This window comes from Rosa chinensis, chromosome 7 (assembly GCF_002994745.2).
Source record: "Rosa chinensis cultivar Old Blush chromosome 7, RchiOBHm-V2, whole genome shotgun sequence".
In the NCBI taxonomy this organism is placed as follows: domain Eukaryota; kingdom Viridiplantae; phylum Streptophyta; class Magnoliopsida; order Rosales; family Rosaceae; genus Rosa; species Rosa chinensis.
This window is the reverse complement of record NC_037094.1, coordinates 5,143,153-5,160,134: the sequence shown is the minus strand read 5'-3', so window position 1 is coordinate 5,160,134 and position 16,982 is coordinate 5,143,153. Positions and strand designations below refer to the sequence as shown.

The 16,982-nt window shown below is 37.9% G+C and overlaps 3 protein-coding genes across 8 annotated transcripts; 2 read left to right on the top strand and 1 right to left on the bottom strand.

The window, feature by feature from the left end:
* Positions 1–1,137: 1,137 nt before the first annotated feature.
* Positions 1,138–4,004, top strand: LOC112175579. Of its 3 annotated transcripts, XR_005803637.1 has the most exons (7): positions 1,138–1,248; positions 1,325–1,487; positions 1,565–1,658; positions 1,751–1,950; positions 2,647–2,757; positions 3,463–3,552; positions 3,631–4,004. XR_005803637.1 is itself a non-coding variant. In XM_024313267.2 (6 exons), exons 1-6 carry the CDS (start codon positions 1,189–1,191, stop codon positions 3,486–3,488), a joined length of 654 nt encoding a protein of 217 aa, XP_024169035.1. In that variant the 5' UTR covers positions 1,138–1,188; the 3' UTR covers positions 3,489–4,004. The 3 variants fall into 3 exon arrangements, 2 of the variants coding, with proteins under 2 accessions (XP_024169035.1, XP_040367571.1); XM_024313267.2 differs by having other exon boundaries at positions 3,463–4,004; XM_040511637.1 differs by having other exon boundaries at positions 2,642–2,757; positions 3,463–4,004.
* A 3,642-nt stretch (positions 4,005–7,646) lies between these two features.
* On the top strand, positions 7,647–13,768 carry LOC112177042 (histone deacetylase 15). Of its 4 annotated transcripts, none has more exons than XM_024315209.2 (18): positions 7,647–7,800; positions 8,393–8,577; positions 8,715–8,882; positions 9,001–9,115; positions 9,640–9,710; positions 9,941–10,016; positions 10,173–10,237; positions 10,446–10,501; positions 11,187–11,310; positions 11,585–11,710; positions 11,808–11,858; positions 11,943–12,011; positions 12,144–12,252; positions 12,510–12,589; positions 12,767–12,849; positions 12,943–12,988; positions 13,177–13,348; positions 13,444–13,768. In XM_024315209.2, the coding sequence occupies exons 2-18, from the start codon at positions 8,395–8,397 to the stop codon at positions 13,569–13,571; spliced, it is 1,722 nt and encodes a 573-aa protein (XP_024170977.1). In that variant the 5' UTR covers positions 7,647–7,800; positions 8,393–8,394; the 3' UTR covers positions 13,572–13,768. The 4 variants fall into 4 exon arrangements, with proteins under 4 accessions (XP_024170977.1, XP_024170976.1, XP_024170980.1 ...); XM_024315208.2 differs by having other exon boundaries at positions 9,634–9,710; XM_024315212.2 differs by lacking the exons at positions 7,647–7,800; positions 8,393–8,577 and having other exon boundaries at positions 8,741–8,882; positions 8,953–9,115; positions 9,634–9,710.
* Positions 13,769–13,903: 135 nt separating this feature from the next.
* On the bottom strand, positions 13,904–15,574 carry LOC112177045 (transcription factor MYBS1). The gene is made up of 2 exons (XM_024315221.2): positions 14,942–15,574; positions 13,904–14,578 (listed from the first exon to the last, which is right to left on the bottom strand). The coding sequence occupies exons 1-2, from the start codon at positions 15,358–15,360 to the stop codon at positions 14,092–14,094; spliced, it is 906 nt and encodes a 301-aa protein (XP_024170989.1). The 5' UTR covers positions 15,361–15,574; the 3' UTR covers positions 13,904–14,091.
* Between the last annotated feature and the right edge of the window lie 1,408 nt (positions 15,575–16,982).

The window sequence follows — 16,982 nt, the reverse complement described above, 5'->3', positions numbered from 1 at the left end:
ACCGCTCCAAATAACATTCGTTTCGAAAATCCACTTTCTTCTAAAATTCATAATTAATTCATACAAACTCTGATTTTTGCGTTCCATATATGCACAAGATTGTATCAATGAGCTCTACAACTTTCATGAAGAAAGTTGTTCCAAATTTTGTACGTATAAAAAGTCATTTTCACTACCCCCCCTAAATAACGTTCGTTTCGAAAATCTCTTTTCTTCTAAAATTCATAATTAATTCATACGAACTCCTATATTTGCGTTCCATATATGTACGAGATCGTATCGAGGATCTCTACAATTTTTATGCAGAAAGTTTTTCCAAATTTTGTATGTATAAAAAGTCAATTTTCACGACCCCCCTAAATAACGTTCATTTCAAAAATCTCCTTTCTTCTAAAATTCATAATTAATTCATACAAACTCCGATATTTACGTTCCATATATGTACGAGATCGTATCGATGAGCTCCACAACTTTTATGAAGAAAGTTTTTCCAAATTTTGTATGTATAAAAAGTCAATTTTCACGACCGCTCCAAATAACATTCGTTTCGAAAATCCACTTTCTTCTAAAATTCATAATTAATTCATACAAACTCTGATTTTTGCGTTCCATATATGCACAAGATTGTATCAACGAGCTCTACAACTTTCATGAAGAAAGTTGTTCCAAATTTTGTACGTATAAAAAGTCATTTTCACTACCCCCTAAATAACGTTCGTTTCGAAAATCTCCTTTCTTCTAAAATTCATAATTAATTCATACGAACTCCGATATTTGCGTTCCATATATGTACGAGATCGTATCGAGGATCTCTACAATTTTTATGAAGAAAGTTTTTCCAAATTTTGTATGTATAAAAAGTCAATTTTCACGACCCCCCTAAATAACGTTCATTTCAAAAATCTCCTTTCTTCTAAAATTCATAATTAATTCATACGAACTCTGATATTTGCGTTCCATATATGTACGAGATCATATCGATGATCTCTACAATTTTAATGAAGAAAGTTTTTCCAAATTTTGTATGTATAAAAAGTCAATTTTCACGACCCCTATGTCCGCGAAACTTCAGACAACAGGGACTGAACTGTCGACTCCCTAAAAGTACAGGGAGTAACCAGTAATTTCCCCTAAAAAGCGCGAAACTTCAAAACAGGAACCGTTAGAGGTTCACAGAGAGATTGGGAAATGGAGGATTCGGGAGCGATCCTGTGCCAAATCTCATCCTTGAAGGACATGCTTGACCAGGTACAGAGATTTTTTCCGATCCAAATCTCAGTGAAGCTCAATTTTCAACTTAATCGAATTGGTTTTTGAAATTCAGGTGAACGAAGAAATTGAAGCGAATATTCAGATAACGCGGGAGATCGAGTCGGAGATCGTGAAATGCTCGGAATTCGAGAGCGCTCTGGCTGCGAAAGAATCCGACCTCACCAAGACGCTCTACGTTTCTCAGTTTGAGCTCATCGGACTGGTCACCGTCACCAGTAAGATACTTTGACCGCATTTTGGTTATCATATACTTGAAATTTTGCATAATTCAGAAAATTTTGGCTATAAACAGATGATTTAAGAAGCTCTGTAGAAAATTTGGGGAAGGAATTAGATGGAATGAGATTGAAGCGGGACGAGACTCTTGGGAGAATCCACGGAAATCGGTATGTAGAGATTTCATAGATGCAAATTGTATTGGTTTCGGTTCGATACGAATGCCTGTAGGTGCTGAAGGTAGCTGGTTGTTTTGTTATAGGGAAAGGTTTATGGCATTGTGCATGGAATTCCAGAAGGACATTGATAAGGGTAGTGAGAATGTACTAAGGGCTCTGCTGTCAGAGAAAGAGTACCTTCAAAATGAAATGCTTATGTTGGATGAGAAGAACAATGCTTTGAAGAACTCAATGATGGCGTTTGTTGAGGGGATTCTTGAAGATCTCAACAGTGGAAACTCTGGTAAATTTATCGTTTGCTTATGTTTGTACATTCAAAGATGGATTTTCTTGTACTAGAGTTCAACACTGCATGTTTATTGTGTGAACAAGTCTTCTGTCAATGATTTGGATTGAATGCGTAGATTACTCTCTAGCGATTCCAGGTTTGAGTTCATTTCTTGCAGAACTAAAATGGTCTTAGGTTTCTCTATTGAGGTGAAGTCTATACCCAATTCTCTAATGAAGGCATTGCTGCATATATTTCACTCATAGCTTTTAAGATTCTCTTTGGCTTCTTTCTGTTTTGGACCTTTTGGTTGGATGCGCTACTTGCATATGATCATTATGTCTGCTGCTTTGCCTTCCTTTAAGATATCAAAAGTCAGGAAAATATGGCTGCAAGTGGAGAGAGTTAGAAAATAGAAATTTTATTCTTCTTTGAATAAAGGGATAGCTACAAAACTGGAGTTTTGGATATAATATCATCTTAAGTATGTTGATAAAATATAGTCAAGAATTCAAGATTGAAAATTTTCATGAAAGAATACTTATAACAAGTAAGCAATTATGTGAAGCTATGCCAAGTAATGCCGGTATGCAAAGCAGCACAATTCAGCATAGAAGAGATTCTGTGTAACCATTTATAGCTGAATCATAGTCGACTATTCTTGTCATTCTTCACTAATCTTTAATTTGTGACAAATTGTTGGTAGTGCAGCTTTACAGGTTGAAATACAGAAGGCTAATCAGGAGAACAAGAAATTGCTGGAGGATATTGATAACATGAAAACTTCATTGCTGTCAAATTTTGCATTTGATGATATCAGTGGTTAGCTTTTGTTCTGATCTAAATGATTGAGATGATTAACTATATCTCTTTAGATTTTGAAAACTTATCTGTTCTTTTTCAGTAAAGAAATCGAAATTCTCTTTTATTCTATTTTTATCATGAAATGACAAAATGCAAGTGCTACAGTCACTAAAGTCTACCAGCTATCAAGTACTAGTGAAGCCATTGTTATCAAGTCTCTTGAAATTATCAATTTTCCCCTCCCAAATAAAAGAAAGTATACTAGTTTTCTTCCAACCTAATTTTGTGTGATCTAGGAAGTTGAAGTTTGCGAGATAAGTAGATATGAAGATTAAGTCTGGAAACAGACATACGTGTCTGTTTCTTTACTTCATAAAGCTGAAGATTAAGATTAGATTTGCTGCATTATGCTCTCGCTTCTGTTTATATGTACAGTATGAACTATGAACGGAAACAGACATACGTGTCTGCCTCTTTACTTCATAAAGCTGAAGATTAAGATTAGATTTGCTGCATTATGCTCTCGCTTCTGTTTATATGTACAGTATGAACTATGAACGAATGGATAAGCATTTTCTGTGTTGCTAAACCTTACATGCATTATACATCCCACTCACCATTTTTGTGGCTTACAAGAGCTTGATATATGTAATCTTGTACCCCACACGTCAATGCATATTTATCCTGATCTGCAGAGATTCTGAGCAATATGATTTGTAACAGGAGCAGGATCGTGGACTTTACAGTAAGTTGAAGGCTGTGAGTTGTCCCTCCGGCCGTTTCTTCCAAAAATGAGAAGGCACCAACAAATTGGTAGGCCTAGCTTTTACTGTTTAAAGCTTTCCTTCATAAATGTTTTCTGGCATCAGGCTTTTTCAGTCATGCATGCAGCATTTGGTATTTAAGTACGGTTGGCCGGCCGGCTTGGATTATTGGCACTTGAAAGAAAGCTGGTCAAATTTTTGACTACCTGCAGCATTGAATTTGGGTGTGGACTGTGCACGTCAAAATTTTCTCTTTCATGAAACAGATTTTGAGTGGCATTAAGCAATAGATTTTCTTCATCAAAAGTTAGAAGCTTGTTTCTTAGGGGTTGTATCAAGGTTCTGATTTCTGGTCCTGGGTAGGGGTCCAACTCCGGCCCTTCTGTACCAGGCAAGTAAAAACCTGTCCTTGTTTTGTCATTTTCAAAAGTAGATAAAGTAGGGGGTCCAGCTTCAGCGGTTTTCGGAAAACCTTACCTACGTGCTCATGCACATTTTGAACAGTCAAAACTCGTAATGAGCGTGGTTAGTCATTGTTTACGGTGTGTTCTCACACAATGAGCTAATCTAACGACTCCTAACTCCTACTCCAACTCCGGAATTTGAAGACTCCGAAGCACTAGAGAACATTGCCATAATGCGATCTGAGTTTCTCTGTTCTTTCTGATTTTCCATTTCTGATTATTAAGCTAACTAGCACAGACAGGCAGGTACAGAGACCATTGTAGAGGCGGAGAGGACTAATAGTATCATACACTAAAATGGAAATTACTAAGTAGTTACAGAGACCATTGTAGAGACGTAGAGGACTAAAATGGAAATTACTAAGAAGCTCCCATATGGAAAAGAGGACACATATTGAAGTCGAGCTGTAGAGGGCGATATTTCAACCCCAAAACAAAAATGTGGTTAAAAATCTTCTGATGAAACTAGTTTGTCTTCCTTGTCAAGGACAATGACCATGTCCCTTAGGTGAAATATCACGTGCGCCCCTGGCCCAGAATGTACCATGCCATTTGATAATTGTTATTATCTTTGGTCCAAGTCTTTTCAAATCATGCACACCGTATAAACTCCATCCAAGCTTCCATGCTTGAACGCCAAGTGCCCGACATCGTCGATTAAGAACTCGTATTGTTGTTATGGTTTTGGTAGTTAAACAAAGTTTTCGAGAGCTTATCTTCTTCTACCTTTTATGGTCAATAAACTTTATTGCCATCGACAGTTTTGACACCCTACCTAAAGGTGATTGTAGTTCCAGCTTAGCCTACAGAACTACTCCCTTTCCTTTGTTGGCCCCAGTTCATTAGTTGAACTGAACTGAACCATAATTCATTTCGTCCCCGCTTCATTTTCTTCGTTTTGTTTTTTATTGGGGAAGGGGAATTTTGGATGTGAAAGAGTAGGGGCCAAAGTGTATATGACGATTGAGCAGTGACTAGTGAGGTTATAGGGGCATTAACTACGTGTTCATTATTCCCTTGATGACGATGCTTCATGTATAGTTTATTTGGGGCCCAATTGAGGCTGGCTGGATCGCACCCTATCTTTCCTATAAGAACATAGTTTCTTCCTGCTCTTTTTCACTCATGCTATTTAATGAAAGCGAACCTAACACCCCATAGGCAAAAATGGTGCTTACAGAAGGGTGATTACACCCAGAAGAAAGAGAGAGAGAGCCAGATTATCCAAGTAGCTAGGAGATGAAGATGGAAACCAATACAGGTGGTGAAGCCTCGAAGAAAAGGTCGTGTAAAGGACTCTGCGGTTTTCTTAAAGAAGGAAAAGGAAGGCTGTATATCTTGAGAAGATGTATTGTTATGCTTCTATGTTGGCATGATTAAGATTTTGCTGTTGCTTGTGTACTAAATTGAGCTAGTGCTATTCACCTCCAGAAACTGTTTCCTTTCTCTTTCACGTTTCAATGCTTTACATCAGTGTAGTACTATCAACTAATTAAGTATAGTAATCAATTGTCTGTAATGACTCTCTTTGTTCTTTCTCCTTTTAATGATATATTTTTGGCGCAGTAGTTTGCTTGAAAATTTGGACCTCTCTTTGCTATAAAGGCCTTTGTCATGAGTTTTTGTGTGTTATCAGCCAGTACTTTCTTGCTGAACAGAATGTTAAATATAGTTTTTATGTATGGATGAGCAGCAAGTTACCCTTCAAATTCCTGTGATTCCGATAAACTTAGCCTGATCTTTATTAAAACTGTTCTGTTTTGCATTATGAAGTTAACAAATTTGATATAGTCAGTTTCATTTCAGAACCAAAAGCACTATTTAACCCTTGAAATCTGCAAAGCCTTTTGTCTTTCTTCTTCTTCTTCCATTTTTGGGAGGTTTCCATGCCCCATAGGGCTCACCATGTATGGTCCAATCAATCATCATGGTGGGTGGGACTGTTGCTCATCACTGGTTTCCTAAAACAGATGATGATTCATGAACATGAGCCTTGTCTGGTTATGGAGATTATATATGTGCTTGTTGGTGTATCATGTATGTTATCTTGGTTTTGGTCCAAAAAAGGCCAATAAAGAATGCGACAGTACAGATGAGAATCAGGGAAGATGTTCGCATATTGATCTTTTTTTCTGTGGGTCTGATCACATCTGGCAGGCCCCTCAAACCAGACCCGGTAATATTGCCAGTATGGACTTAGCGTTCTCAGGTGAGGGAAGCATGGTCATCTTTATTTTTGTCCCTGCATCAAATAAGATAAACAAAACCAGAACCTGTAGTTTTGTTGATTTGCAGGCTTAATATGAAGGATGATAGAGGCTAATATCAGATGTGTTTAATCTCCGGGTTAAGATCGGCTATTAGTTTTGTATGTGGTACGTTGTGCCACCCTTTATCAAACTAAAGCAAGTGATTAGTTTAATCAGATGCAGTTTAATATCAGATCTTAACATGGAATTGGATTTATAATTAAGCACTCTTAGATCTTCCCTCTTCTCGCTGCTCAGAGAAAATTTATGCTGAAGTGTATAATCTATGCCAAAGAAGGCAGGGCTTGCTCTTGTAGAACTATTAAGATTGCAATAACTTTTCCTTCATTCACTTTATTGTTACGAAGAAAAATGTCTAAATGAGAGACAGGAGAATCAAGGTCCCTATAAAAACTCTATGAAATATTCACCAAAGTCATGTAATAAATCCCACTTTGTCAAACCTAGTCAAACAATGTCATCTCTACATGTAAATAGCGGAAATGTGGTGATATTGGTACTTGTTAGGAAAAGATGCCCGGATGGTACCATCGACTTTACTCCATGTCTGCATATAACAACGAAAGGTTTTTTCTGGACACCTGTCATTATTTCATTTTCTTCCTCTCTCTCTATTTTAACTTTTTCACGGATAAAAAAAATAAAATACTGATGGTATCGAGAAGAAACATTTTGTTTTATTTTTGTCGTTAGAATTATCGCCCGACTCCTTTTACATGGAATGATAGTATCTCAGTGGTAATTATTGTCCGACTCTCATATGATCATCGGACCTGTGATTTGCAATAGGAAATATTATCCCATTTTACATGGAAGATTGATGATGTCTCAGTGGTAATTATTGTCCGACTCTCGTACGATCATCAGGCTCTAGGTTTGCAACATGTCAACTTTTTGGAAAGTGCATGGCTGCATGCTTAAGACGTGAAACACACATTCAAATAAGACCCTCTGAAATGGGAGAGAATTTAAAGCCTCGAACCCCTTTGGTGTGAATTCACTTTCCATCAGATGTTAAATTATTTCCAATTTACAAACTACTATATCCACTTTTATCCCACAGTCTGACATAACTTATTCGCCTATTAAAAACTTCTATTATCTTTTTATGACAACTCTCACATTATCTCACACACACCATACGTTTTAAGTAACGTGCATCGTATCTCACGTGCTGCAACCCCATACTACATTTTACCCAAAATTTCAGCTAAAACATCCTATACATTACTTTATTAATCTTGCATGGTATCCTTTTCCTCTTTCATTTGGGTAACCAAATTTCCCCCACCGTATGCCCTAAACCCTAAACCCTAAACAATTAACACGTCTCATAAGCAAAAACTTGGAAAATAAAAGGGCCACACCGCAAAACAAAAGGTACAAACTTCAAAGCACTCAGGGGCAAATCTCGAAACAGAATCTGAACAAGGGTATCACTGCAACACAAGAGAGTCAAAAACGATAGTTGATAGGTCGCACAGCTCTTCTGCTTTCCCCAGAAATTTTTGGCTCTGCTTTCGCATCTACAGCAGATCATACCCACCCTTTGTCCTCTACCAGGTATCACTACCACTCCCTTCTTCTTCAACCTCTTCACGATTTTCAGAGATATAAATACACGCCGTCCTGTATCTATACATTCCGTACAATCTAGGGTTTTCTTTCACTCTCTCTGGTTCTGGTTTTTTACAGAGATTCAAGAATTGCGTTCTTGTGTAAAAAGTTAAAATTATACACCTAGTAACTGTGTTTAGGCTCACTGTATTGTAAATTGAAAGGTGCAAAAAATTTGACAAGCTTCTTCTGCACGGTTTCTGCTGCGTACATTTGGTTTATCCGTGGTAAATTTCAGGGCTTTTGTTGAGGTTTCGTGTATAGGGGAATTGATTGGTTTTGGGAGTTTTTTTTGGCGGGAATGTAAAGATTGAATCTTTTTTTTGTTTTTTTTTGATTTCGTGGGTAAGAAGGTTTGATTGAACTGTGAAATGATGAAAGGTTGTTGAGATGAAAGTACATTGGTGAAAGAATCGAACTTTTCTTGAAAACAATATTGGGTTTTTTTGTTTTTGTTGTTGTTTTGTGTTTTGTGTATGATTGTGAAAATGTGATGGCGTCTTTGAGCATTGTTGCTGATGGTTGGAATTTATTGAAGGAATGATTGTGGCTGAAAATCTCCATGCAAGCACTGAACAGAACTTGATACTGGAAACACTTCAAATGACTCGTTTAGCTAATGGGGAGGCGGAGATAAGTCATCACAAATCAAACAATGAAGTCTTCGGCAAAGATGCATCGACAGATGATGTGAATGGAAACACGCTGCCTGATGTTTCAAGTGTAAGTTTTCTGATATAAGAGAGTGTAAGAGGCATGCTGATGTATGACATTCAAGAATTATAGTTGATTAGGACAAGTTCATGCTTTGTATAGGCTGTATCTATTGCCTTTACCTATTCAACTTTATTGATCTGCAGAAAAAGGCAGGACAGCAAAAAGAAATGACTTTCCAAGATGTGTACAACCAAGACCTCGATGACGAGGATGATGACAGTGATTGGGAGCCCCTGCAAAAGAATGTTGAACTTGTGAAGTGGTTCTGCACCAACTGCACAATGGTCAACCTTGGGGATGTCAATTGTGATGTAAGTTACTTTCCCCAGGGATGCTGGGTTACAATTCTGCCTTTGATATGTTCTATTTGTATGTTGTCAGGCAGACATGGTTGTGCAAGGATAATTTGGTGCTATTGGTCCCATGCAGATATGTGGGGAACATAGAGAATCTGGAATTCTTAGGCATGGGTTTTTGGCATCTCCCCTGTTACCGGATTCAGGCCTAACTGAAATTGATTCTGACATTAGAGAAAGACACAAAGGTGGGTACTTGATTGGCTATTGATTCATTTATTTTTAGATGGTGTGTCAATGTGCTACGATTTCTCTTAAGAAATCATGTTTATGCAACTATTACGTGTCTTGCTGCCAACCTTATGTGGTGGCCAGTATTGCCTTTTGGCACCTGTTTATTTTGTTTACTAAATTTGAAGATGCTTAAAATTACACTGTAACTCTGGTATCAGAAATTTTGGTGTTTCTTTCGTTGTGCTTAATATGAGGTTGTGGTGATATGTTCAAGGTCCTTCACATAGTTCAGTATCCTTCTTGTATGTGTGAACTGTGAAGTCACTCAGAGGTTTGCAGATCATATAAAAGAACTAAGACTAAGATCAAGCGAGTCAGTATTGTTTTTACCATCCCTTCTAAGAGTCTATTGTATGCCTATCTTGAAATCTTGGTGTGTTTAATTTGTTATTGAGTTTTGGTAGACTGACTGCCAAAATTGGTCCTAGTGATGTTGATGACTTTCTTATATAATTCTTTTTTTGTTTGGTAGACACAGGGTCACAAGATTCAGCGTCTAACAGTTCTACTGCTGTGGGTTTTGATGAGAGAATGTTGCTACATTCAGAAGTATGGTGTTTCTGCAATACATGTCTTCCTTCCAAGTCAAGATATATGAAGTTTTACTAGATTACGTATCAATACTTATCTGAACATCCAAACTGCAATAACTTTTGATGCGCCATAAAGCTTTTTTTTTTACACTAATGTGGCAAGTTAGAAACTCTTCATTTCTGTTTATGCAATACTAACACTATTTTTGTTCGTCCTCTTTTCTGGTGATTGCCGTGCTAGAGTAGATTCAATTGACGTCGCATCCACACCCAGAAAGACCTGACCGTATTCGAGCTATTGCTGCTAGCCTTGCTACAGCTGGTATTTATCTCATTGAAGTTTTTTAAAAGTTGTGCACTTCAATTGTTACTGATTAAGTTTGATTGGACTGTGGACTGGTGTTCATTTGTCAAGTGTTGGATGTTACTGTTATCTTATTTTAGACTAATAGCAAATGTGGAATTTTAACTTTTGCAGGTATCTTTCCAGGACGATGTTATCCAATTCCCGCTAGAGAAATCACGCGTGAAGAACTTCAGATGGTAAGCAACCCACCCTTCAGATGGCTCCTCAGTGGAGTGCCAGTTAGCTGACTTCTGACTTTGGGAGGTTTAGGGTTTGTAGTTCACTTAATCAATAAGTTGTTGGGGGTAGTTTGTCCTTTAAAAGGAAGTAAATTACAATAATAATGGAGGTTTTCTTCCTTTTGCTTGTAATTTGTAATTGTGGGGTTACTTTTTCAAATTAAAGGTCCATTCTTTGGAGCATGTTGAAGCTGTTGATCTTACAGGCCATATGTTTTCTAGGTAAGTTCTCTCTCTCTCTCTCTCTCTCTATATATATATATATATATATATATATATATATATATACAGCGCTTCTCCGGTGCGGACATCCGCACTTTTTGCTTAGGTGCGGATTTCCGGTTTTGACCCACTTTCCGATCACATTTTCACATCTTAGCCGTTCAGTTTTTAGGTCATAATGTATAGATCACCTCTACAAAATTTCAGCCAATTTGGTGATCGTTCAGGCATCCAAAACTGCAATTTACCATTATAAATACGAACGGTTCCGGTTCGACAGATTCTGTCCGTTCGTGTAAATTGCAATTTTGGATGCCTTAACGATCATCAAATTGGCTGAAATTTTGCAGAGATGATCTATACATTAGGATCTAAAAACTGAACGGCTAAGATGTAAAAATGTGATCGGAAAGTGGGTCAAAACTGGAAATCCGCACCTTTTTCTTCCACCTGAGCAAACTTATATATATATATATATATATATATATATCTGAAGCATATAATTCATAGAAGAAACATCATGATTCTGAGCATAAATGGAAGAAAGGGTACCCCTAGATCTGATATATTTTGTTTAGACCTATGTACAAAATATTTTTAAGTTTGTTATGGTTAGTGAGCAACATCAGCTTGCATTAATCGTTTGGTATTGCCACCTGATTATTAAGTTATGGATGGTTGGCAGTTATTTCACCCCTGACACATATGCCAATGAACATTCAGCACGCGCTGCTAGGCTTGCAGCAGGTTTATGTGCTGATCTTGCTTCAGCAATTGTTTCTGGACGTACAAAAAATGGTTTTGCTCTGGTATGAAAAATCTTAAAGCTAATTGCAGTACTACCCTGTACTGTAGCCTCTGGGACAATCTACTCCCTGTGCTTTCAATTTTGGCAATTCACTACCCCGAACTTTACATATTTCTCATTGTTGAAAGGACAGGGAATAAATTGTAGTAGATCATTGCACAGGCTACAGCATAGTATACTACATTGCAAGTTACCCAAAGATCAGTTACTCATGTAGCCATATTTGGGTTGTTTTAGAGTTACAGAGCTGATAGTTACTCTTTCAAATGTCTCAGGTTCGTCCTCCTGGTCATCATGCTGGTATAAAGCAGGCTATGGGGTTTTGCCTCCACAATAATGCAGCAGTTGCTGCAATAGCAGCTCAAGTTTCTGGGGCTAAGAAAGTGCTAATTGTTGATTGGGTAAGTTGATCCTCTAATGTAATTATCTCATTATTATGTTCCTCTGGAAGCAATTTTGGTTTAATATTCAACCCTGAATGTTCAATAATAATTGCAGGATGTTCATCATGGGAATGGCACCCAGGAAATATTTGAACAGAACAAATCAGTGAGCATCATAATGATTGAATTTTCTGGTTTCATCTCTGGTTTGCTTGGTTTTTAGTGCTGATAAGCTGGGCCTCTTATTTAGGTCCTGTATATATCCTTACATAGACATGAGGGGGGAAAGTTCTATCCTGGTACTGGAGCCGCTGATGAGGTAACAAAATTTCCCACAGTTTTTCTGTCATTGTTAGTTGCATTTTATTCTGTACTGTGTTCTTGCAGTGTCATTTATCATACTGTTATGTGTTGGAATATAACTAAGGGACTTGAGTGATGGCTACCTCAGGTTGGTACCATGGGAGCTGAAGGATACTGTGTGAATGTTCCATGGAGTCGTGGTGGAGTGGGTGATAATGACTATGTTTTCGCATTTCAGCATGTTGTGCTTCCTATAGGTTATTATCTTCTTTTCCAGGGACTGTTATAATATTTACATTCATCTTCACTACATGCATGAACTCATAAGGTTTATCTATCATATCCTCATGTTTCACACAAAAGTTGAAAAATTAGTTTTCTACATATTTGATAGTCATATCTCTTTTTTTCTTTCTTTCTTTCTGGGTGGGGGGTGGGGTGGGGACTCACGGTTGTTTTGGTTTGATTTTCTGATGTTCAAGTACTGGTTTCTGAAACCATTATTGTTTTGCAGCTTCTGCATTTGCTCCCGATGTCACCATCATATCAGCAGGATTTGATGCAGCGAGGGGTGATCCTCTAGGATGCTGTGATGTAAGGATTTCTGATATTTTCTGATAATTTTTAATCATATGGCTGCTGATATCTGATTGTTTACCGTGTCATTTTATTAAAAAAGCTTGTTGCACAGCATCTTTGCCTTTAGTACGTCTTATATTCTAGTGATTTTGTTACCATACGTCTTATATTCTAGTGATTTTGTTACCGTAGGTTACTCCTGCCGGCTATGCAAAGATGACTGACATGTTGACCGACTTGTGTGGAGGGAAGTTGTTAGTAATTCTTGAGGGCGGGTTAGTGGCTCATCTTTAAGTTTTGTTGGTCTCTTATATTCTATTTCCATCTTTGGTAGAACTTGATTTGGATGATGTTTTTTCTTTTGGCAGGTACAATCTACGGTCAATATCATCTTCTGCTACTTCAGTAATTAAGGTAATCATTTCTTTCATTTATGAAACGATTTTGTTATGTGTGTCTCCATTGGCCACAGCACATGGTCTTAAATCTCAAGAGATGCCGGTGCTTCCCATTTTACTTGTTTAGCATCAATTGCATTTTACTTTCTTTGGAGGTTAGATAGGTTATGCGAGATGTTTCTGATTTCTGTTTCTATGAGATAGGTTTTACTAGGTGAAAGTCCAGGATGTGAATTGGACAACACTTCACCTTCCAGATCTGGACTGCAGACTGTTCTAGAGGTCCTTAAAATTCAAAGCAACTACTGGCCTGTTTTGGCATCCAACTTTACGAAATTGCAGTCACAAGCGAGAATGCACTCTATTGAAAACAAAAGTGAGGACTCTTGTCTCTTTTCTATAGTCTATACAGTATACACTCTTTGGCCGACAGGTCTAGATCTTTACTTTAACCTACATCTTTGCTTGCAGGAAAACAAATAGAAAAGAAACGGAGGGCTGTGACTCCAATGTGGTGGAAATGGGGACGGAAGGGTCTATTGTATCATTTTTTAAAGGGGCAAAATCGGCATGCCCATGTGAAGCGAAAGGGTGTTTGATTGACTCGTTGCATTAGATAATCAACATGCTATGTAGATTATCTTTAGTTCCTGGAATAGGATGAAATCTACTATGGCTTGTCCATAATGTTTTTAAAGTGAGAATTGATATCATGCAATTGGAGTACATCTTTGTCCTCTGTTTTTGGAACAATCAACCATCTTTAGCTCATGTCTTTTGAAGTCGAAAAAGCTAACGTCTGTGTTCTCTACATGCAAACCTTTCATTGGATGCAGTCGATGGTTCATATTAAAAAAATATTTTTAAAAAAATTTGGAGAGCTTACAGTAATGAGCCATTCATGGTTTCCAGTTGCCTACAAAAACATGGATTGCATTGTCAACATCATGTCTGCTTTCATATTTACAAAACGAATTTAACGGAAATGTTCTATGAAAAACATGATTTGAATAGAAATCAATGCTACAGGAAAGTGAATCCAGTTCTCTTGACTCTGCTCTGCTATGTATTATTCCCTTTCAAAATCACTAAAAATCTGAAATCCTAGTAGAAGTGTTGTTATTGGTGCATTGTCGGATGTGCCATTGGGTAAGCAACTGGGACAACATACGGGGGAGGATGGGCGTGGTGGGGATGGTGCCCTGGAGGAAGCATAACAGGAGTGCCAACCGCGGATGCCATATGCCCCGGAGGAGCAGAAACTGGGTGCCCCATCGGCGCTCCATACATTCCTAAACCCGCCATATGCGGCTGATGAGGCCTATGCTTCACCGATGGTGGTCCTATCGCGGCTGCACTTGGGGCATAAGCATTGCTCTGTTGCCCTGTAATTGGTGCCTGATGAGATGGGACATCCCCACCATTGTTGACACTGGTAATGTCATGGATACTCGATCTCCTCCTGTCCCGATTCATCGAGTTCAAGCGAATGAAGTACTTCTGCGCATGGCTAGCCACTTGTGTAGGGGTCCTGGAAATGACAAAGTTCCTTGAAATGCTCCTCCAATCTCCCTTGCCAAACTTGTCAAGACCAAGTAGAAATAACCTGAAAAACAAGAAAACTAGTCAGCAAGTGCTCTATAATAATTAAAAGAGATTCGCCTTCCTTCTTTAATCAACTAGATTGCCATATATCAATAGGAAACTAACAATTCAATAACGTCAAATTGCCTACACACCCACATTGAATGAATCAATTCTTGTCTGTCCCAAATATAGAAAACCAATTCATGGACAAGATAGTGTTTTGCCATACCAAAAAAACAAGAAGATGGGTTTGTGTTTATGAATCTACTTTGACCTAAAAAGCTCTGTACTTTGCTAGAAATAAGCTTCAAGTTTCATTCTTTCAGTGCAAGACTCATATAAAAGTGAACAAATTCATATCTATATATATATAAATATATACCTGTGCTCTTCTTCTGTCCATGGAATCCCTTTCTTTCTTTCTTGGTCTGACCTGGACCCTCCTTTACTTCCATGACCAGACGAGTCATGACCCAAAGGCGAAAACCCACCTCCATTTCCATGGCCACTACTCAATCTCTTATCTGAAACCCCAGAAGAAGAAGCCCGAGCACTACTGCTCTCCTTGCTCACCGATGTGGTAGCTTCTTCCCCTCCATAATTAGGAACCGGAATGTTCCCTGACACAATTGCACTCACATCTTCCACTAGCATTTGGTAGTGTCGTTTCAACTCCTCCATGCTCTTGCTCGGAACCAAAGACGCTATCTTGTCCCACGATGATTCCTCATCGTCCTCGATCCAATGCAAAGCGATTGCGTTCTCGAAGGCCTTGTCTTCTTCTCGGGTCCAGCTCGACATAACTCAAATGCTGCTGTTTCAGTCTGGAAGATGGTGAAGTGGGTTCGGGATTCAGGGTTTGGTCTTGTTGGGTTGTTTAGGGGGAGGGGAGAGGAAGGAGGGGGGGGGTGCGCAGGATTAGAGGGTGAGGGAGGAGAGCGTGTGTAGGATAAAGGTGAGAGGAGGAGGAGGAGGTTGTCAAATTATGAAGAAGAGGACCACTTTGGAAGTGAAGGGATGGGTGATTTGTCATCTAGGCAAGTTGGAGCTGAAAAAAAATCTCTTTCTTTATGTCTTGCTTTCTCTCTCTCTGCATCAGTTTACTGCTACTGAAGTGAGACAATGGCAATCATAGAGGTGGTGAATTTTAGGAACTGCAAGATAGGCCCAGAGAATTTTTCATCCAACTACCAATCTCACATGCAAAAGTGCTGTAATCTCATTAGTGTTGCAGAAAATTCTACTATGCTTTTTGCTTTATATCTTCTCAAATGCAATGAGAGTCGTTGAATTAACAGTCGATTGATTCAAGACTGATTCAATTAAAAACTCAATTGTCTAATCTCTAATCACGCAATGTAATACAATAAAAATTCTATATTATATGGTTTAAAAGTTCATTCGTAACGTAATGAGAGTCGTCAGAATAGTGACTCGTAAAATATGATAAAACAACTCAATGGAATACATTTACCTAAAATTGTGTGCATATAAAGCTGTGTTCAAGTCCACCCATCAAACCTTCGTTAGCTTTTTTGACTATGAGGCCATGAGGGTGAACTCTTTTGACCCTGCTGCATATATTGGTTTAAACTAACTGACTATAACAAGTAACAACAAAGCTTTCCCATTTTTGAATAGTACCTTAAAACCAATAGGCCATTCTTTATCAGTTTATCCGAAATATGAACTGGAAATTTAATTTTTGAAAAGGGTGCACACTTTTTTCCTTCTCTGGTGAATTAGTAAAATTTGATAAAGTCAGAAAGATTCTCTGTCTATTACTAAGACGTGGCCAATTCTCCATTTCAACTTTTCAAGTTCTGGGCTAAAATGCGCCCACATATAAGTCCAAAACCCTCAGGAAATTTAGGCCTGCATTATTTGCAAATTTACATGTATAGAGCAAATGCATCATCTTCTTTATAGATACAAATACATATCTGTAAGGAGTATTCTAGTAGGTTGGTTTCCAATGATCAAGAAATTTATAATTACGAATAATTGAATTCAACTTTAATATTGATAAATGTATGGTCTCTTAATTGTTTGATCACTAGATGATCTTGACTAAGACTCATTTTAGAATAGCTTGGTTTAAATTGTAAGTAGCTGTAACTTTTAGCTTATTACCGACTAAAAGCAACAGCTTAAAGCTTAATAGTGTAACTTTTTGAAATACGTTGTTTTATTAAGTTTTATCAAATATATTATGCTACTTAAGCAGCTTTTTGCACAACATAAACCATGCCAAACTGGTATCAAGACTGTGAGAAGAAGATTTTTTTTTTTTTTTGAAACGGAATTTGGAACCCAGCCTAACTGAAAGACCCAACCCCATGTCCAGGTGAGAAGAAGATTTTGATGTTAGAAGTTTGTTGTGGTTATGATTAAGTTTAAGTTGAAGTGGGAACATGGATGAG

What these genes read in the sequence shown, in the direction of transcription:
- LOC112175579 (XM_024313267.2), top strand. Translation starts at nt 1,189, where the DNA reads ATGGAGGATTCGGGAGCGATCCTGTGCCAAATCTCATCCTTGAAGGAC. An exon ending in TGAAGGACATGCTTGACCAG is followed by an intron (nt 1,249 to 1,324) that starts GTACAGAGATTT and finishes TTTGAAATTCAG; the next exon opens with GTGAACGAAGAAATTGAAGC. An exon ending in TGCATTTGATGATATCAGTG is followed by an intron (nt 2,758 to 3,462) that starts GTTAGCTTTTGT and finishes GATTTGTAACAG; the next exon opens with GAGCAGGATCGTGGACTTTA.
- LOC112177042 (XM_024315208.2), top strand. Translation starts at nt 8,395, where the DNA reads ATGATTGTGGCTGAAAATCTCCATGCAAGCACTGAACAGAACTTGATA. An exon ending in CATTAGAGAAAGACACAAAG is followed by an intron (nt 9,116 to 9,633) that starts GTGGGTACTTGA and finishes TTTGTTTGGTAG; the next exon opens with ACACAGGGTCACAAGATTCA. An exon ending in TGCTAGCCTTGCTACAGCTG is followed by an intron (nt 10,017 to 10,172) that starts GTATTTATCTCA and finishes TAACTTTTGCAG; the next exon opens with GTATCTTTCCAGGACGATGT.
- LOC112177045 (XM_024315221.2), bottom strand. Translation starts at nt 15,360, where the DNA reads ATGTCGAGCTGGACCCGAGAAGAAGACAAGGCCTTCGAGAACGCAATC. An exon ending in TGGACAGAAGAAGAGCACAG is followed by an intron (nt 14,579 to 14,941) that starts GTATATATTTAT and finishes CTTGTTTTTCAG; the next exon opens with GTTATTTCTACTTGGTCTTG.